At 35.4% G+C, this 22967-nt stretch overlaps 1 protein-coding gene across 3 annotated transcripts in view; it reads right to left on the bottom strand.

Moving 5' to 3' along the window:
• CSMD3 (CUB and Sushi multiple domains 3) overlaps positions 1-22967 on the bottom strand; it is a gene marked incomplete at both ends in the record, with an annotated part of 1233164 nt that overhangs the window by 654375 nt on the left and 555822 nt on the right. For all 3 annotated transcript variants that reach the window (XM_080802411.1, XM_080802412.1, XM_080802413.1), the window contains one exon: positions 14208-14332. In XM_080802411.1, coding sequence (XP_080658537.1) covers positions 14208-14332 — 125 coding nt within the window. The remainder of the gene's footprint in view (positions 1-14207; positions 14333-22967) is intronic.

Here is a 22967-nt window from a genome sequence, read left to right as displayed (position 1 = left end):
GAGAGAGGAATACAAGCAGGGGGAGTGGGAGTGGGAGAAGCAGGCTTCCCACTGAGCAGGGAGTGTGACATGGGGCTCTATCCCAGGTCTCTTGGATCATGACCTGATCAGAAGGCAGAAACTTAAGGACTGAGCACCCAGGTGCCCCCAAGTATTTCTCACTGGCTCCTTTTTCCTAAGGCTTCAGTCTCCACATATTGCTTAATAGCCTACCAACTATCCAGATTTTTCCTAAATATTATTGTTTCCCTTATTTTTTCCAGAATATGGCATAGAGTCTGAATATCCATTTGTAAAATTATCTGTTCCTTTAAAAACTCATCAATGTATATATTAACCTCAAGCTTCTTGGGGTACATTTTTGAAGTATAATTAGGTATGCCAATGTTTACCATACTTTTTGATTATGAAGATAAAAGATAAACTATGAATACCTACCTATCAAATAGGTGAAAATTGAAATTTTGGAAGACCCTTAGTTTTCAGAAGAAGGGGGGAGGGGATTTTTCCAAGGGACAACTAAGGGGAGATGAATCAAAAAACAGAGAAGTTAAATAAGAAAAATTGTTTGGACAAAGTACACAGACCCAATTGAGTGAGGATTTAGGTAGTATAGGAAAAAGAAAAAAAAAGAAAAAGAAATTCCTACCCAAAGAAGCAAAAAAGTCTTATATAAGCTGAAGCGGAATCAATTTTTTTCCCCAAGAAACCTCCTAAGAACCAAACCTATGTGAAACTTTGCACAGTTTAACTGATTATTCATCATGTCCAGGGGTTTGTATATTCTGCACTTCTCTGTGTTTTAGGCTCTTTAGCTCACTGTGGAGAGTGAAAACACCATGAACTTTGAGATTGTACACATCTAAACCTGAATCTTGGTTCCAGCACTTAAGAGTTGTGTTTTCTCATTTACTTGATCTACTTTCATCTACAAAAGACAAAATTATTGCATTATAATAAGATAATATGTATAGTCAGCACAATTCCTGTGAAAGAGAGGAAATTAAAGATACTGATATTACTATCACCAAAAACACACACAGGAGGAGATAATTCTTGAACCCAAGTATTTTCTTTTCACTAAAGGGACATATAGAACTTGGTGATCTTTAGCTTTCTGGAGCAGTATTTAGGGCTAAGAAGAAATAAAGTTGAAAATTTCAGGAACAATATTTGGGGGCTCCAAAATGCCACATTCAGAAGTTTTGATGATCTACTATATGCTGGCTAACTGAATATAATAAAAAAAAAAATTGAATTCAACAGTTAACAATGGGTTGTTTGTAGAATGGGGTGGCATATTGAAAGAGTTTGGTTTTTATTTATTATTATTAAATTTTCAATTAGAGTACTCTAGATATGGGGAACAAATGCAAAAAAAAAAAGAAACTAGAGGTGAGAACAGTTAGGGAATGATTGACATTACACCCCCCAAACCAACATCTTCCAAAATGTTCAGCTCAAATCAGCATTTACTTGGAGCCTGTGTTACATACTACATTTCTACTTTTAAAGATAAATGACCAAACCAGAAATATTAAAAATTCTGACAAGTTCTATAGTTAAAGTAATGTAACAAATTGTCAGTTTGTCTGAACACCTTTCCTATGTGTTTATTCTTAATACTCAAAGATAACTTTAGGAAATACTAGCCTACATTATAATAATTATATATATATATATATATATAAAATTATGTGTATAATTGATTTCCTTATCTCCTATAAATAAAATTATTTTTTAATTATTATTCTTCAACATATTTCACATTTCTAACGCTTCTTAGCTTTAGACAGCCTGGAAGGGTTTTTACAAGTATATGTCACATATCAATATTCAGTGCTGGTGTTATGCCCATTTATCTATGATCTGCACTTGTCTTTCTAAAATCAGAGTTCCTCCGCCCAGTCTATGTATGCCACTTCGGTGTCTGTAGATATCTTCCCCTACACACATTCTTTTTGACTCTAGTCCTCAGCCCCCGAAAGTACTACTGAGCCATAATATCTTTACAACTTTGTAGGTAAATTTCAATTACAATTTGTTTGAAATTGCAGTTTTTCACTCTAAATATACTGGTAATCTCCACTATTTCTTTCTTTAGTGATTATAATTTCAAAAATAAGCTACTCATATTCCTCCCAGGTTTTTAACTTTATCAGGCAGTTAAGCCTTACTGAGGTTTGGGGGACATGTTCACATCACTGGTCCTGTCAGTATTTCCTAACAGATGAAATAATTCAAAAAGAAAAAAAGTAAAAGGTAAGTGCAGCCTTTGGTGTTCATGGCTCAGAATGAATGCTAGTGTATTTAATTAATAAATAGTTTTATGGTTATGAAAATGGGGAAAACTGGAGTCCTTTTATGAAGCCCTCACAAAACATTTTTTAACAACATGGTCTTAGTGAAATAATTTTCTTTTTAAAGTACCTAAATAGGGGTGCCTGGGTGGCTCAGTGGGTTAAGCCTCTGCCTTCGGCTCAGTTCATGATCCCAAGGTCCTGGGATCAAGTCCTGCATTGGGCTCTCTGCTCAGCAGGCAGCCTGCTTCCCTCTCTTTCTCTCTCTCTCTCTGCCTTTCTGCATACTTGTGACCTCTCTCTTCCTTTCAAATAAATAAATAAAATCTTAAAAAAAAATAAAGTACCTAAATAGGTAGGAAAAATATTATATGCCACCATTGGATAATTTTGTGCAGAAAAGAACAAAATAAATGTAAAAAAAAAGGTAAATGAGCAGCTTTCCAGAAGCCATTCCTAATAGTTTTATAGAAAGCTACATTTGATCTGTGAGGAAGTAGATCTAGAAAGGCAACAAAATTCTTCTCATTTCTTTTGCTTATTGGTTTCTATATCTAAATATTTTGTTGCCTTTTATTTTCCCCTTAGAATTTGGTGGAAAAATGCAAGGAGATGTGAGGTGTGTTAATGGTTATTAAAAGGTAACAGTGTCATAATACCCAAGGTATTTTTTTTTCAGGATAAATATATAATTGCAGATTCTGCTAAATTTAAATATTTATCCTTCAAAAGTTGAAATAGAAGTTTATTCAAGGCCAAGAAAATGACTGTGAACTTTTATTAACTTTATTTATTTATTTATGAGGGTGGGGAAGGGCAGAGGGAAAGGGAAAAAGAGAATCTTAAGAGGGCTCCATGCCTAGTATGGAGTCTGACAAGGGGATCAATCTCATGACCTTGAGATCATGATCAGAGCTGAAATCAAGAGGCAGACACTTAACTGACTGAGCCGCCTGGGAACTCTGGAGTTTCATTAGCTTTAAATAGGCTTAGAGCATCACGAAATCATCCAAGATGCCTTTTTAACTTGTGTGAAACCTAAAAAGAGTTTTCTAATGAAAGAGCACTCAGTAAGAAAGACATAGTGATCCTAACTATATAATAGCAATGTGAAATTTGAAATAAGCATTCTTTACAGAAAATATGCAGAATAATAAGCCAGTAAAGCAAGTGCTGCGTGAACTGTATAATCTATAGACAACAAGGAAAGGATATATGAAATCAATACATATGTGGACATGTTGGCACTTATGGCGAACTTTAAAAAGAATTCGTATTTCATAAAGTCATAGTGTTATTTAATTTTCTTCTCAAAACCATTCCCATGCTGCAAACTTACATTTGCCTTGCCTTGTTTCCTTGGAATAAATAAGCTAAAGCTATCCTAAATGGACGGCAGGAGTGCAAATGAAGTGCAGCTCATTCAGTTGTGACCCTATTTCATTTCTTCCCAAGAAACACATATCTCAAAAGTAAATCGGTGCCATTTCCAGCTGGTAATACATGATAAGTATGAAAATGAGTCCATCTTTGACATTTAACATGCAAATTTATATTGCTCTCCTATCTGGATGTGTCCAGTAAGAAGGGGAAGTGGTGAGCCGCTGCTCTGCCTTGGTGACCTGAATGCATCAAACTTCCACTTTGCTACTCTGTAGAATAGGAATATGATATGTGTAACTAAATGTTGCAAACAGCCTGCCTGTGAGTACATTACTCCTTGGGAAGGGGGGAGAGACTCCCTAAGAAAACAAAATATCATTTCAAGCCGTTTTTTTGAACCCTTGATGCAGTTAAACTGACCAGTTTATCTCAGAGGGGATAGATGAACTGCATTATCTAGTCCTCTGGAGACTCTGACTTAATTGCTGTGGGTTAGGACCTAGGCACGGGTTTTTATTTCAAAAGCTCTCTAGGTGATTGTAATGTGCAGCCAGGGATGAGGACCACTGGGCTAAATGAAACCCTCAGGATATGACCCTGTTTCTCAGAGGCTGACTGTTTAGTGACTTCCCCGAGCTCTTTCTATTCCTATCAATTTCATCTTCAGTTCCACCCTACTTCATCACAGAACTTTTGGATTCCTTCCTCTCCTTAGATGACCTCATGTACTGTATAGACAAAAACAGGGGGGCGTGGGAAGAGCACCGTTTGAGAATAATGCCTTCTTCTGTTTCCCACCTGTAAAATGATCTGCATCTTCATTTGTTCCTTCCTCACAGTCTTCCGCCTGAGAGGAGAGGGTGTGTGAACTCCTATCCAAGTTCAGGGAAGTTCCCTTCTATTCTGAACCCCAGATTCTTCATATTGGGGAACTGTATCTTCCAATCGGTCCAGCTCTCACCTGTATCTTTAACCACTCACACGCACCTGAGCCATGTCCTCATTACTGAAACCTGTCATATCTTAAAAACAGCCCTTCCCTAATTTCATGCTCCTGTCTGTCTACCAACATAGCTCTTGACTTTGCCTCACAGTTAAGTTTCTGCTTTTCACATCAAGCCTCAATTTTCTCACCTCATTACTCCTCAACTATAGCCATGTGTCTTCCACATCAACAATTCCAATGAAAATGGTTTTACCAAGGTCACTGGCATCCTCTTGGTTGTTGAACTCGATTGAGTTCTTATTTTTCTCACCCACCGTGCAGTATTTAACAATGTTGACCACACTTTATTTATAAAGTCTCTCCCCACTGTTTTGTTACAACACCATTCTCTCCCTCTCCTGTTATCCATCTCTGCTTCTAGCTACTTCTTTTTTAGTCTCTTCTACAAGCTCTACTTTCTCCTCTTATCCCTTAAATATTAGTATGTGCTCCAATCTACTTCTTCTCTATCACCTTCTCTGCATTTCTCTTAATCAAAAGTCAAACTTAATCGAAAGTCAAACTGGACACCCTGCCTTCAGGGTTACCTCTCCCCACTCATATTCTATTCTCTATAACACAGTGCACCCTAATATTTTATGCATTTTCCCACGTGGTTCCCTCTATCTGATGTACACTTCACAACCACCACTGTTTCTTTAGCCTTATCTACTGCGTTTTCAAGATTCAGCTCAGCTTCTTCCTCCTGTTGGAAGTCTTCTTCGTTTACTCCATAACAACTTTTATATAACTCTAGCATGGAGTTCATGATCAATTATTGTAATTTTATATTAACTTTGGGATCTTCTCTTGCCCCCCCCACCAATGAGAGTAAGTTCATTGCAAGTAGAGATTTTGTCTTAGTTATCTTTTTACCCCTACGACTTACCCCAGTGTCTGACTGACATATAATTATCACTGAATAAATACTTGTTCAGTGCATTAAATTAATAAGTAATCCTTTTTTTAAAGAAATTTAAAAACAGGGCACCTGGGTGGCTCAGTGGGTTAAAGCCTCTGCCTCTGCTCGGGTCCTGATCGCAGGGTCCTGGGATCGAGCCCCGCATCGGGCTCTCTGCTCAGCAGGGAGCCTGCTTCCCCCTCTGTCTCTCCCTGCCTCTCTGCCTACTTGTGATTTCTTTCTCTGTATCAAATAAATAAGTAAAATCTTAAAAAAAAAAAAAGAAATTTAAAAACAAAAACCTCTCCTTCTTTATGCATCCCAAACCCAGTATTTACCTTGTCATTGGCATATATGATCCTTCAAAGTAAGATCCATGGGTTTAACCAACATATCTCCATTTTTCCCCACCTTCAATAAGTTTATGTTCCTCCATATTTCATTCATCGGTGTTTGGTTATCTTTCTAAGATAGGTCTCTTTCATGACCCTGCAATTTTATGTGAAGTTTTCTGTCTTGTATATCTTCCCATATATCAACTTATAGGTCTGTCTGCCTTTCCGTCTTAAATCTCTACTCACTTTTTAAAAATCAAATTTTCTAGACTTTTCTAAGCAGAGTGGTTACTTATCCTCATTGAATGTAAATTTCTGTGTCTACTCACCTGCAATGTCTGTTACTGTGATGTCTGGTAAGACACACATTTCTGTTGTGTTTTTCCCACTAAAGTAGAGCACTTATCTTTAGAGAAAGATAATTTCTAACTCATCCTTTTTTTCCTTTTATCTAGTAAATATTTAGCAATCAAATATCAATGTTGTTTAAAAAATGAATGATTTCCAAAATAAAGAAATATACAGTAATATTCAACTCGAAGAGAAACTAAGTGATATATTCATAGTCTATTGAATTTATCTCCCAAAGGTTAACATTCTCATTTCTGTCTTCTGTCCTTCCTTTATTTTGAATTGTCTTTATGACATAAACACTGTCTATGCAACTGTGCCTCTGTGGCCTTAGGGATGTCCTCTGGTAGTTTCATTTTGAATGTACTGTTTTCAATGAGACTATAAATTCCTCAAGGGCGTGATTTGTTCAATTCTATTCTGTGCTTCTTACATTGTGTCTAGCTTAGTAAGAAACAAAACATTCATTCAGTCAAGTATCTGTGAGGGTGTCTGCCATGTGCCAGGCATGGCCAGTTGTTGGGGTGGGGTTGCTGTTGCTCTAAACCTAGATTCACAAAAATTACCATCAGACTAGCTAAACAGTAAAACATAGCTTACACCTTAGTACAAGGAGAGGTCTGCCAAAGTATGATAAATTCTGAGTGTTCATATTAAGGGTAAAATACATAATTCCCTATATTTCAAATAAACTCAATTTAAATATTAACAATTTCCCCCTATTCATCAATCCTGTCTCTATATGTTTTACCTAGGCCTTTTGTTTCCTATCGGTGTCTGTGTCTTTCCTAGGTCTGCATGTATTTTTATGTCCCATTGTACAATTCTCTATTTTGCATTCATATAAAAAGTGTCAGACATTCTAGTGATCACGCTATGATCATTTTACCTACAGACTCTCCTACCTAAAAGTAGCTATCCTGCTAGTTTAAGACAAAACTGAGTTTGTGTTATGAAGGAGCTTAGTAAGGGAGTCCCTCACTCCATCTTTACTTCTCCATTCTTTTTATGTGATCAGAGTTAGTGGAAAGGGAAGTAAGTCATATAGAGCATCATATTGTGATAACAGCACATCCTATCAGCAAACGTAGGAAATAAGGCTTTCTGTATTACAAGGGGATTTTGAGGAATCTTACAGATTTACTGTAAAAACCAAAAACCAAAAACAAACAAACAAAAAAAAGGCAATTTGTTATGACAATTCTTCGAAATTCCCTTTTAAATAAGTAGTTTCTCCTGCAAATTTTTAATTTCTTGTGCTAATTTTAATAGTTTTCAATTTGTTCATCCTTGCATAAAGATAACACATTTAGGTTTTTCCTTAGTTGTTCAGCTAAAATGTCCATTGTTTATTAGGTTATTATTTCCTTAGTCATTTGTGCTTTGTTCATTGCACAGTCCCCTTTAGTCCCACTAAATTTAAAACCCTCAAGGCTTTAGAATTATGTGGGCCAAAACTAAAAGAATTGCTTCCTATTTATTTTCTCTCCCAACTCACCTATAATTGCTATTGATTAATTTTAATAATTGATATCTTTATTTTCCATTTAAAAACTCTCAAAACTATAGCCCTTAGAATATAGCAGGATCAAGAATCACATCATAATAAAAAAAAAAAAAAAGAAAGAAAAGAATCACATCATAATCAACTTTATTTTTCTAAGGATACATTATTTAAAATGAACATATGTGGGGGTGCCTGTGTGGCTCAGTGGGTTAAGCCTCTGCCTCAGGCTCAGGTCATGATCTCAGGGTCCTGGGATGGAGCCCCACATAGGGCTCTCTGCTTAGCAGGGAGCCTGCTTCCCCCCTCTCTCTCTCCTGCCTCTCTGCCTACTTGTGATCTCTCTGTGTCAAATAAATAAATAAAATCTTTTAAAAAAAACAATGAACATTTCATAGAATTACACTTAATAGTTGGCAATGTATGAACATAAATAATCTGTTAACTTAATATAAAGTTATATCTTTAATAGAAAATGAGGTATAAAAGATCCATAGATTCTAAACTACTCTGAAAAAATTTGATGACTGATAACTGCAGTTTTGGCCCTAAGTAAAAGCTTTAATTACCTATTTTTTAAAAGATTTTATTTATTTATTTAACAGAAAGAGGTCACAGTGAAATAAATGTTTATTGTTTTAAGCCATTCAGTTTATGGTGTTTTTGTTACACCAGCCAGAGCAGACCAAGACAAACATTTAATAAGAATAACCTCAACATGTTCTAAAGTCTAGAAAAGCAGTAATTGTACTTAAGAATATTTAGAATTTAAAACTGGAAGAAGTCCATAGTAATCACCAAAAAAGCACACAGAAGCCCAGGAAATGTTAAGCAACATAAGCAAGGTCATACACCCAGGAAATGGGAGGGTGCCAATGGAGAGTTCTCACTGATAACTATGGAGATCCCTCCTCCCTAGTATATAACAAAACAGAATCATTTATTTGCTAACTATTTGCATATTTTCCTAATAAATTTGTGAGGTAGGCAAGATGTGTAGAATGTATTTCTAAGCAATTGTTGGAAGGTCATTATTGAAATGTAAAATTTCTAATTGTTCAAGTGGTTTTGAATTTTAAATGATATACATAAATGCATCACTATCATCTGCATCACATAACATGTAAATAACATCTTATCATTAAAATATATTCATTGTCAGAGCTCAGTAAAATGAATTTGCTTATTAAAATTATATAATAAATTTCAAAGTATTATTTTTGGGGAAAAAAAGACCATCAAGTAACATGAGTGTATGATAAATATCCATATCTAAACCATCTGTCTATCTTCTTCACCATATGTCACTCTATTAATTGCTAATATCACCCTTATTATGCATCATCTCATCTGTAACCTTATTCCATGAAACTAAGAAGGCATCAATAACAGCTACAGACAAACACCTGCTGTATGTGTTTCTGGTTGATAAATTTCAGCAGGTTCTGGTTTGCTCTTGGGCAAAATTTTCTAATTGCTTTTGCATACCAGGAAGTCTTCCACCAGGCAAACTTTCTGGTTACAATCAGCATATTACTATCTTTTTAAACTGTTTGTTATAATTAACTAATTTCCCCATAATATTTGTTCAAAAAGTCTATTTAACAACTATCATACACACTAAAATATAGGGATAATGGTCACTGGACTCAACCGTGTGAAGAAGAGTTAAATATGAGTAGGAACCTGACACACGTGAGAGAATTTTGAAAACTTTAAGACCCCCAAAAGCCCTTAATAAATATTCATTAATGAGGGTCATGGCCCTTAGCTTTGGCCAGAGAAATGATCTGTTGAATAAACTGTGATACCAACTTTTCTTTCTGCATATGAAGAATGGAATTGAACCTCATTATGATCTTTCCATTTAAAATCAAAGGTAATAGATAGATAAACCTTATTGGTTAGTGTCCTCTTCTTGGCAATAATCAAAAGAGATCAATGAAAACGCAAGCACAATAAGAGTGTTGATCATTCTGTTCTTTCTAAGGTGGTTTTGGTTGAGGAGCAAGTCTATTGTGCATAAAATGTTGAGGCATCACTGCCAAAGATAATAGAATTAAATGCTAAATTGTGTGGTAAAGTTAGTAAATGTGAAATAGGGGTAAAAAAGTGAGGGATAAAGGATAATGGAAATAGGAGAGAAGTTTTGAGGAGGTGAAAGGTGAATAAGACTTTGAAAGGTGGGTGGGCAGAATATGGTCAATAGGTATGTTTTCATCCAGGACAAATCACACATATGAAAATTAGGACAGTGGTTTGGTTCAATATTGTGATCCTGGGATAAACTGGATGGAGACAGATTATGGGCAATTTTGGAAATTAATGAGTTAACTATTAGCGTGGCACCCCAACCATTAAGTGTTTGTGCTTCAGCCCATATTCTTGGTGCTTTTATACAGATTACCTCATTGCATCCTCATACAAATTCTTAATTCCCTATGGAGTAGGTCCTAATGTACTGGAACTCTCCTTTACAGATAAGATATCTGATAATTATGAGGAGAGTTTATTACTTAAGTAGAAGATCAAATATTTGAACTGGTGTACTCTGATACCCGAGTTCACATTCTTGATTGTCTCATTTTACTGGCTCACAGTATGAAGTTGAGAGATAAAACAGGGTCTTTGAATATTATTGGGACATATCAAAATTGAGATTTTGATAGGATTAGTCTGCCAGCAATACAAATGATAAATTATAGTTCAAACAAAAACATATGAGTTAGTTGTAGTATACATACTATAGAATGGTGATGACAGGAATGACAGTTTTGGAGTGTTTCCAAAAAAATCTTAAGGGAGGAGATATCTAACATAACCCTTCCTAACTTACCTCACTTTATATTCTTTCATAGATAGACCTAACTAAACTGGAATGCCCATCTTCCCCCACCTTGTTCCCCAGAACATGTCAATGCACTTTGTGATTTCACTTGTGACATATCCTCTATATTTGGAATGCTTTCTAACTTCCTATGTTGAAATCTAAAACAATTCCCAAGTTCTGCTCTGCCATCTCAAGGTGTGACAATCTCCAAACATGGAAATAATACTTCTCATCTGAATTTTGCAGAGAATTACACCTCTCTTGTAAACAAAATAGTCTACTCTATATTACCTACTGTTGTGTTTATGCCTTATAAATAATACAATATAATTAAAACCATACATGCTGTGTGTCCCACATAGTATGAATTTGGCATGCCTACTGATGTTCACTAATGTTTGTGGAATCCAAAATAAGTAAATATATTCATAACTGCATAACAAATAATTAAATAATTAATTGAATGATTAATCACCTCTTACATTACTCTTATGAGTGGTTCATGCCCTTGTGTCTTGACAGATAAAAACTGGTTACTTGGACCATCCAAATTAATATTGATTGCAAATTAGTCAAAAATTTTGTCTAATCTATAAATACTAACTCTCTTAAATACTTCCTAGTCAACAAATTATCAATTCTCCAATGAGTGATGTTTCTTCAAACATCACAAATATCTAAAAACAAACTTTCTACATATTGTTCAAGTGTATAAGCCCGTTTATTTGCATAAACTCCAGCTTTTGGATATCTACTGCATTTCCAACAAAAAAATGATTATATCCATAACTATATACTGGCAAATATCTCGTATACATATCCCATTTAGGAAATAAAAATTATTGTCTGGGTTTGTGTAAAATCCATTAATATTAATTTCTAAATTGCTCTTTCTCTTTTAATTCATAATTTGTTATTTGTGTGAACTTTCAGTCCCTTTAAAATCACCATTTCTTGATTGCTCAACCATGCAATACATAGACAGCAGCTATATTAATAACCTCTCAAAGGTGCAGTGCACTGATACAGCTATTTATGCTGCTGTCTGGGAAAAAGCATATTTATTCTGTCCAAGCACCCATGAGACATGAAAACTATTCTTTGTTCAGACTCATTGCGGATAGTCATTTTAAAACTTCAATTACTATTTCAGCATGTTCCTTCCATTACTGTTTTCAGCACCAGAGCCAGTAATTTCTAATAGCCAAATGTACTTTATAAACCATACACACATATGCCTGCATGAAAGGAATGAAGAAAGCTATGTATAAATGATTGGTGTCTGCAGAAAAGATGTAAAATTTAGATGAAATAACATCAAGATATGAATCTTGAATATGCACATTTTGTGCCTATCCACTAATATTGATATATATCATCATACATCTTGGAATCAAAGAAAAATAATTATACATTAGTTTTCAATGAATATTTCTTGAGATTGAAGCCAGTACGGAGCTGCTCTTTCTGCTACAGGGTTTGTAAAACATAACAAAATAATGTAACATTATTTCTGTCTTTGAACAATTTACAGTCATAATAAATATGATTCATTCTTTTTATTGAAATGAGAGTCTTGAATGAAAAAGATGGTTTATAGTCTCAATCTTACTTTATGTAGACCTTAAATTCCATGATCTGACTATAACTTTTCTTCTTGTGTGAGGTTTTGTTTCTTCATTAACATTAATCTTTTTTTCTTGAATCTACTATTTTTTCCATTCTTTTTTGCCATCAAAAAGTGCACACACCTAATTTATGAAAAACTGAAGCAGGATACTTGGATTACACCATTTGAAACCATGATTTTCACTATGTTGTCCTTTATAACTATAATTTGTCTCGAGTGAAGGACACCATAAAAAAATCAAACTGATACAGTTTACTGTCCTATTCATTGTCTGAACATTGATGAAAGTTACTCCCACAATAACTACCATTCAGTGTCTACTTTATAAAAAAAAATAATGCAAGGCATTTCAGAACTCAAAGCCAGGAAAAATTTTGTTTTTTCTGTGTCATTGTTATACATGTATTTCATAGACAACAGTTTTTGTATAAAAACAGGTTTCCCTGTTTGTTCAGCAACTGTCATATTTAAGTCTAACATTCTTAAAAGTTGTCTACTAACTTGTATATAAACTTTTGTTTAGGAACATGGAACTATTTTGCCCTATTTTATTATCCCCATTTCACTATTTCTTTTTAATGTTATTTCATCATATGTCATTCTCAAATCCTTTGAAAATTAGATAGGTCATGAGTACACATCTACCTGCAACAGAAAAGTTTTATTTAAACCTGAGAAGCATCTAGCTTCTCTCTTCTTCTTACTCCGGTTTGCCATTGCCAAGTGAGTGGAAGATACCTGTTGCTTCCATTTTATCATTTTCTATTCTCTCATTAATGTTCTGAAATCTGGCTTTTCTCCCCATTCTATGAAGTCTTAAGGACTTTGACATTTTCCAAGTATTTGAACTTGGGAAAGTGTTATTTCTCTTTACGTCTTACTTTTTCATTTCTAAAATGGAGATAATTGTGTCTCAATCAGTTTGTATTCAGGATTGAATAAGACAGTATATGCAGTGGTTAGTGCCCAATGATTTCCCCAGAAGAAGTGTCTGAATGTATTACTAATGATGACAATGTTGTAGTGACTGGATAATCTTCCATACAACTCTATTTTTCAGTTTCTTCATACTTATTAACAGCATAAGATTTCTCTGATCTCATGGACTCATCTTTGGGTATCATCTTTGATTCTTTCTTGTCACTTTCTTTTTCCATATCCAGACAGTAGTCAGATACTTTCTCTTTGTCCCTTTAGAGTAGCTCTCAAATCTACCCTTTCTCTAGTCCCCTGAGAACACACTTATTACACCTGAGGGGAATCAATAGAATGTGTTGACTCACTGAAAATGTTCCCTGAGGGTGAAGAAGTGATAATGAAATTTTGAGTACTAAGACACTGAAACATGCAAAGATGCCATTATTAAAAATAACAACAACAGGGGTGCCTGGGTGGCTCAGTCATAAGCATCTGGCTTCTGCTCATGTCATGATCCTGGAGTTGTGGGATCAAATCCTTCATCTGGTTCCCTGCTCAGCAGGGAGTCTGCTTCTCTCTCTGCCCTTCACCTTGCTTGTGCTCTCTCTCTCTCTCTCAAATAAATAAAATCTTACAAAAAATAACAACAACAACAACAACAAAAAAAGCAATTAAGAGTTCCAGTAAGTCTAGATGAGGCATTTTCAAACATTGTTTAATAAAATTTAGAAAACAGGGGTTTTATTTAATTTATATGGAAATGCTTAATTTGTAGAAAGGTGATAAGAACAAATCTTATCTGCAGTTACTGGTAATATGGGAAGCCAGAGAGTCACCAGTGCATTGTATTGCATATTTATATAATTATTACGTTGGGAACTCCTTGGAAACCAAACACAGCAGTTCGCATATCAGAGATCTTCAACAAATATTGCTAAGTATACGGGTTAAGTATTTCCTTAAAGACTGCATTACAGCTCAAAGATTTAACTGAAACTTACGCTCATGGAACAAAGTTCACACTTATAAAATGTTAAGAGACCATTTTGATTTTAAAGTTTTTTCTTTACCTTTACATACAGGCCTGTGATCACTCCAAGCAGCAAAGACTTCAGCTATCCGTTGACAGGTGATGCTCTTAGCACCTTGTAGGACATAATCTTCATCACAAGAGAATTGCACAGTTGATCCAAGGCTAAAACCAAGCAGAGTATTAAAAAAAACAGGATTAGAAAAATATAACAGAAAAATTAGTCTCCATTTCTACTGGTAACATCTAATAGGTCAGAAAGTTTCATAGTGGCAAAAAGTATATATTTTTTTTTGTCCATTTTTAGTTTTTTTTTTAATTAAATTTTTTATTTATTTTCAGCGTAACAGTATTCATTGTTTTTTCACCACACCCAGTGCTCCATGCAATCTGTGCCCTCCCTAATACCCACCACCTGGTTCCCCCACCCTCCCACCCCACCCCTTCAAAACCCTCAGGTTGTTTTTCAGAGTCCATAGTCTCTCATGGTTCACCTCCCCTTCCAATTTCCCTCAACTCCCTTCTCCTCTCCATCTACCCTTGTCCTCTATATTATTTGTTATGCTCCACTAATAAGATACAGATGTAGTGAAAAGAAGGGCCATCTGTACCCCAATGTTTATAGCAGCAATGGCCACGGTCGCCAAACTGTGGAAAGAACCAAGATGCCCTTCAACGGAGGAATGGATAAGGAAGATGTGGTCCATATACACTATGGAGTATTATGCCTCCATCAAAAAGTATATTTTTACTGGGAAAACAAAATATGAAAAAAAAAACTTTTATAAATATATATTGTAACTCATATATATATATGAATCTGTTATAAGTCAATAACATGCAAATGTTGGTAGGCACTAGAGAAAGGTATCATCAAATTTAATTGTCTTGTTATCAGTTGTAGAGCCAACCTTAAGTAAATGATTAAATCTCTAATCCTAAGAAGTTGGTAAATATGAAGCAAAAGTCATCTTCCTGACTTGGGTCTCAGCAATTATTTTCACTGCATTACTTTTCCAGCAGTTATTTTTTGTGTGTATTTATTTGGATCAGTATTTGCAGATCAATCAATTGATAATTATTTAGAGCTGCAAAATTATGTTGACTGTCTTCTATAAAAAATTCAACTATCATTTATTACTTAACCTATGGCAATTTTTGCTTCCCTTTCCACTGAAAGTGAAGTTAATAATAATCATTTTTTTAGAACCCTAATTTCTAAGGGTAATGGATGTTTGCTGAAATTAAAAAACAAACAAACAAACAAACAAATAAACAAAAAAAACTACCATGCATTTCTTAAAATCCTTGAACAGCAACTCACAAAAATATGAATATGAACGGTATAGTCACAGTGGAAAATAGTAAGAAGTTTCCTCAAGAAATTAAAAATAGAATTACCATATGATCCAGTGACTCCACTGAGTATTTAACCAAAGAAAACAAAAACACTAACTCAAAAAGATATATGCAGCATAATTTACAGTACCCAAGATATGGAAGCAAACTGAATGCCCATCTGTAAACAAGTAGATAGGACAAATATGGTATAAATACAAATGAATAGTACACAGCCATAAAAAGATGAGAGTGTGCCATTTGCAACATCATGGATGGAACTAGAAGGTATTACACTAAATGAAATAAGTCAGGTAGGGAAAGACAAATATCAGGATTTCACTCATATGTGGAATATTAAAAAAATGAATAAACAAACAACAGAATAAGTCCTATAAAAGCAAAGAACTGATGGATGCCAGAGAGCAGGTGTGTGAAGGGGACAAGGAGAAAATGGGTGAAGGGTAGAGAAGAAGGGAAGACGGCAAAAGAGTAGGGGGCCCTCATTTCTTCTAGTTGCTTAAATTCAGCTAGATATCTATCAAATCATTCTGAACACCTGATTCAACCTGAGATCCAAGAAAATAATTTCTGCAAGTCTAAAAATAGAAAACTGACCACTTTTTGCAAGGTAGGAGGTGTGGAGAAGTGAATTTGAGAGGATATATGGGAAGATAAACTGCAGGGGGAGAGAGCCTTCAAAAGCTGGCTACTGGAATGCGATATAGCAGTGAAGCACAAAATCAGAACTTTTAGAAATCTGCTCCTGTGAGGGACATCCCTGCCTGAAAGGTGCTTACATGGCAAAGAGCAGAACCCTAGATGGGACAGTGTGGTCTCAGGATCCATGGGTCACAGAAAGAACATGGGTACCTGAGTGTGCCAGGCACTGGAGTGTTCCCTGGCACTGGAGCAGGGAAGCCTCTGCAATCAGTGAGGCCAGTAGTGGGCTCTCGGCTTGGTGTTGCCATAAACCATGAACAGCAGCTCTATCCAGCGACCCCTCTCCAAGCAGGGGCCCAATAAGCAGCAAAACCCCTGCGTGATCCTCACCCTTCTCCCAGGGAGGAATGGTACAGGTTCCCCTACCATCGGACAACTGTTCATGAGCAGGGGCCAAGAAAGCAGTAGGCTGCCGTGAAATACCCACTCCATCCCCTGGGAGGATTGGTGTGGGTATGCACTGCCGGAGTCTGCAGACTGTGACTACACAAAGGTGCTTGACTGAGCACTGAAGAGTGGGAGCCAAGATCATTTAGCTCCAGGACCGGAGATCTGGACACTGCCATTTTTGGTGTTATTTATTTACATTTATTTTTCATCCTCTGAAGTGACAGGAAAAGCCCATAAGGAACAAATGCCACATAGAGCAACCCAAAGCAGGTTACACTGAGCTTAGGTCCCTGGCCAGGGGCCATGCAACTCTGCGCAACAAAGACACCTGAGAATCCGTGCAACAGGCTCCTCCCCCAGAAGATTAGCAGGAACATCAGCCGCATACCAAGTTTATGGATCACTCAGAACAGAAAAAAATTCTGTCATAGGGGAAAAGAGTATATAGAATTTGAGGTTTTTCTTCTTTCATGAGTCTGTAGCCCTTCAGTTTAAAATCTCCTTTTTTCCTCCTTTTCAACTAGTTTCTCATTTTATCAAATCTATGTTTTTTAATCTTTTTTAATTATCATTTTTACATCTACATTTTACAGATATATTCTTCATTTTTTGTTTACTTGCACTGTCATATATGGGTTATGGTTGCTGTTTGTCATTTTGTTCTCTTGTTCATCTGTTCTTCTCTGGACAAAATGACTAGAAGGAGAAATTCATAACAAAAAAAAAAAAAAAAAAACTAGTGGTAATTCTCTCTGCCATAGATCTAATTGATATGGATGTAAGTAAAATGCCAGAAATTGAACTCAGAATAATAATTATAAAGTTCCTAGGTGAGCTTGAAAAACAGCATAAAAGACACTAGAGAATCTCTTAGTGCAGAAATTAAATCTAATCAGGCTGAAATTAAAAATCCTTTAACTGAGATGTAGTCTAAAATGGATGCTCTAATAGCTAGTGTAAATGAGGCAGAAGTGAGTCAATGACATAGAAGACAAAATGATAGAAAGGAAGGATGCTGAGCAAAAGAGAGAAAAACAACTAATGGGCCATGAGGGGAGGTTTTGAGAAACCAGCAACACCATAAAGTGAAACAATTTTAGAATTACTTTGGTCCCAGAGGAAGAAGAAAGAGAAGCATTAGGTATATTTGAACAAATCATAGCTGAAAACTTCTCTAACATGGGGAAAGAAACAGAGATTCAAGTTCAGGAGTTACAGAGAACCCCCCTCAAAAATCAATAAAAATAGGGGTGCCTGGGTAGCTCAGTGGGTTAAAGCCTCTGCCTTCAGCCTAGGTCATGATCCCAGGGTCCTAGGATCGAGCCCCGCATTGAGCTCTCTGTTCCGCAGGGAGCCTGCTTCCTCCTCTCTCTCTCTGCCTGCCTCTCTGCCTACTTGTGATCTCTGTCTGTCAAATAAATAAATAAAATCTTAAAAAAAAAAAAGCAAAAAGTCCAATCTCTTAAAAAAAATCAATAAAAATAGATCAATACCCTGACACGTAATAGTGAAGTTTGCAGATTTCAGAGATTAGAGAAAATTCTGAAAGCACCTTAAGACAAGAGGTCCTTAACTTGCAAGGGTAGGAACATTAGACTGGCAGAAGACACATCCAAAGAGACCTGCCAGGCCAGAAAGGGCTGGTATGAAATATTCAGAGTACCAAATGATAAAAGTATACAACCAAGAATACTCTATCCAACAAGTCCATCATTCAGAATGGAAGGAGAGATAATGAGCTTCCAGGACAAAAAGAAACTAAAAGAATTTGTGATCACTTCACCAGCCATGCAAGAACTATTAAAGGAAATCTTGCCATCCTATAAGTGAAGGAATAGCCAAAAGTCACATAGACCAGAAAGAAACAGAGACAATCTACAGAAACAGGCATGTTACAGATCATACAATGGCACTGAATTTATATCTTTCAACAGTTACTCTGAATGTAAATGGGCTAAATGCTCCAATCAAAAGACACAGGGTATCAGACTGGATAAAAAAGCAAGGCCCATCCATATGCTATCTACAAGAGACTCATTTTAGACCCAAAGGCACCTCCAGATTGAAAGTGAGAGGATGGAGAACTATTTATCATGCTAATGGATATCAAAAGAAGGCTGGTGTGGCAATCCTTGTATCAGACAAATTAGATTTTAAACCAAAGACTGTAGTAAGGGATGAAGAGCAGCACTATATCATATTTGAAGGGTCTATGCAAAAAGAATATCTAACAATTATAAATGGTTATGCTCCTAAATTGGTTGTGGCAAATTATATAAACCAATAAATAACAATATTAAAGAAACACATTGATAATAATACAATAATATTAGGGGAATTTAACACCCCACTCACAGCAATGGATAGATCATCTAAGCAAAAGATCAATAAGGAAACAAGGGCTTTGAATGACACACTGGACCAGATGGACTTCACAGATATATACAAAGCATTCCATCCTAAGCAACAGAATGCACATTCTTTTCAAGTACACATGGAACATCCTTCAGAATGGATCAGCTACTGGGTCACAAATCAGGTCTCAACCAATATCAAAAGACTAGGATCATTCCCTACATATTTTCAGGCCACAATGCTTTGAAACTGGAACTCAATTACTAGAGGAAATTTGGAAGGAACTCAAATGCATGACAGTTTAAGAGCATCCTACTAAGAAATGAATGGGTCAACCAGGAAACTAAAGAAGGATTAAAAAATAATAATAATAATGAAAATGAAGACACAACTGCTCAAAACTTTTGGGATGCTGCAAACATGATCTTAAAAGGAACTACATTGCAATATGAGCCATTCTCTAAAAATTAGGAAAGTCTCAAATACAAAAGCTAACCTTACACCTAAAGGAGCTGGAAAAAGAAGAGCAAATAAACCCTAAACCAAGCAAGAGAAGACAAATAATAAAGATCAGAGTCAAAATGAGTGAAATAGAAACCAAAAGAACAAGTAGAACAGATCAAAGAAACTAAAAGCTGTTTCTTTGAAAGAATTTACAAAGTCGATAAACTCCTAGCCAGACTTATCAACAAGAAAAGAGAAAGGACCCAAATTAATAAAATCATGAATGAAAAGAGGAAAGATAATGACCAACATGAAGGAAATACAATCGATTTTAAGAATATACTGTGAGCAACTATATGCCAATAAATTAGGCAATCTGGAAGAAATGTATAAGTTCCTAGAAACTTATAAACTACCAAACTGAAACAGGAAGAAATAGAAGCTTGAGCAGACCCATAACCAGCAAAGAAATTGAAATAGTCATCAAAAATCTCCCAACAAAGAGTCCAGGATCAGATGGCTTCCCAGGGGAATTCTACCAAACATTTAATGAAGAACTAATACCTATTCTTCTTAAACTTTTCAAAAAAATAGAAATGGAAGGAAAACTTCCAAACTCATTCTATGAAGTCAACATTACCTTGAAACCAAAACCAAATACTCCATGAAAAAAGAGAATTACAGACCAATATCCCTGATGAACATGGATGTCAAAATTCTTACCATGATCCTAACCAATAGAATCCAACAATACATTAAAAGAATTACTCACAACAACCAAGTGGGATTTATTCTGGGCTGCAAAGGTGGTAAAATTTGCAAATCAATCACCATGATGCAGCACATTAATAAAAGGACAAGAATCATATGATTCTCTCAAGTGATACAATAAAAAGCTTTTGACACAAAACAACATCCTTTCTTGATTAAAACTCTCCAGAGTTTGGGAATAGAGGTAATATAACTCAATGTCACAAAAGCCATATACAAAAAAAAAAAAAAAAAAAGAAAGAAAGAAAGAAAGAAAGACATAGCAAATATCATTTTCAGTGGCAAAAACTGAGCTCTTTTCCTCTAAGGTCAGGAACATGATAGGGATGACCACTCTCACCACTCTTGTTCAATATAGTACTAGAAATCCTAGCCTCAGCAATCAGGTAACAAAAAGAAATGAAAGGCATTCAAATCAGTAAAGAAGAAATCAAACACTCACTCTGACAATGTCATGATACTTTATGTGGAAAACCAAAAAGACTCCACCTCAAAATTGCTAGAATTCATACAGGAATTCAGCAATGTGGCAGGATATAAAATCAGTGGAATCAATAGCATCAATCAATAGAAATCAGTGGCATTTCTATACACTAACAATGAGACAGAAGAAAGAGAAATTAAGGAATCAATCCCATTTCCAATTGCACCAAAAATCATAATATATCTAGGAATAAACTTAACCAAAGAGATAAAGCCTCTGTACTCTAAAACCTACAGAAAACTTAGGAAAGAAATTGAGGAAAACACAAAGAAATGGAAAAATGTTCCATGTTCATGGATTGGAAAATTAATTGTTAAAATATCTATGATACTCAGAATAATCTACACATTCAATGCAATCTCTATCAAAATACCATCAACATTTTTCACAGAACTGGAATAAATAATCCTAAAATTTGTATGGAACCAGAAAAGACCCTGAATAGACAAAGGAAAGAGGAAAAAGAAAATAAAGCTAGTGGCATCACAATGCTGGACTTCAAGCTATATTACAAAGCTGTAATCACCAAGACAGTATGGTATTGGCATAAAAACAGACACATAGATCAGTGGAACAGACTATAGAACCCAGAAATAGACCCTTAACTCTATGGTCAACTAATCTTTGACAAAGCAGGAAAGAATATCCAATGGAAAAAGGACAGTCTCTTTAATAAATGGTGTTGGGAAAATTGGACAGCCATATGTAGAAAAATAAAACTGGATCATTTCCTTACACCAGACTCAAACTCAAAATGGATGTAAGACCTAAACATGGGATAGGAATCCATCAAAATCTTAGAGGAGAACATAAGTAGACCTCATGTTAGACCTTGGCTGCAGCAACTTCTTGCTACACATGTCTCCAAAGGCAAGGGAAACAAAAGCAAAATGAACTATTGAGACTTCATCAAGATAAAAAGCTCCTTTACAGCAAAGGAAACAGTCAACAAAACTAAAAGACAACCTATGGAATAAGAGAAGATATTTGTAAACAACATATTAGATAAAGGGCTAGTATCCAAGATGTATAAAGAACATATCAAACTTACCATCCAAAATACAAAGAATCCAGTCAAGAGATGGGCAGAACATATGCACCGATGTTTCTCCAAAGGAGGCATGTAAATTGTCAACAGACAACATGAAAAAATCATGGCATAAGGGAAATACAAACCAAAACCACAATGAGATAACACCTCACACTGGTCACTACGGCTAAAACTGACAAGTCAGGAAATGGCAAATGTTGGCAAAGATGTGGAGAAAGGGGAGTCCTCCTACACTGTAGGTGGGAATGCAAGCTGGTACAGCCAGCCTGGAAAACAGTATGACGGTTCCTCAATAAGTTAAAAATAGAGCTATCCTATAACCCAGCAATTGCACTACTAGATATTTATCTCAAAGATACAGATGTAGTGAAACAAAGGGGCACCTAAACCTCAATGTTTATAGCAGCAACGTCCACAATGTCCATAATAGCCTAACTGCGGAAAGAGCCAAGGTATCCATCAACAGATGAATAAAGTAGTTATATGCATTATATATATATATATATACACACACACACACATATATACACATATATATAAAATAATATATGCAATATATAATATATATAATGCAAATATATATATATATAATGCATTATTAGCCATCAGAAAGGATGAATACTTACCATTTATATCGACAAGGATGGAACTGGTGGATATTATACTGAGTGAAATAAGTCAATCAGAGAAAGATATCATATGCTTTCATGCATATGAGGAATATAAGAAACAGCACAGAGGATCATAGGGGAAGGGAGGGAAAATTGAATGGGAAGTCATCAGAGAGGGAGAAAAATCATGAGAGTCTCTTAACTATAGGAAACAAACTGAGGATTGCTGGAGGGGTGGTGGGTGGGGGAATGGGTAACTGGGTGATTGGCATTAAGGAGGACGAGTGATGTGATGAGAACTGGGTGTTATACACAACTGATGAATTATTGAACTCTACATCTGAAACTATTGAAGTACTACTATATGTTGGCAAATTGTATTGAAATTAAAAAAAAGAAGAAGAAAATGGGTGAAAGGGAGTGGGAGATATAGACTTCCATTTACATGATGAATAAATCACAAGAATAAAAAGCATAGCATAAGGAATATAGTAAGATATTTTTATTAGTATTGTATGGTGGCAAATAGTACCTACACTAGAGAAAGTGTACCACTATGTTATACACTGAAATTAATGTAACACTGTGTGTCAACGTATACTCAAATATATTTTTTAAGATTTTATTTATTTT

Source organism: Martes martes (genome assembly GCF_963455335.1).
Source record: "Martes martes genome assembly, chromosome: 4".
In the NCBI taxonomy this organism is placed as follows: domain Eukaryota; kingdom Metazoa; phylum Chordata; class Mammalia; order Carnivora; family Mustelidae; genus Martes; species Martes martes.
This window is presented reverse-complemented; position numbering and strand designations above follow the sequence as displayed.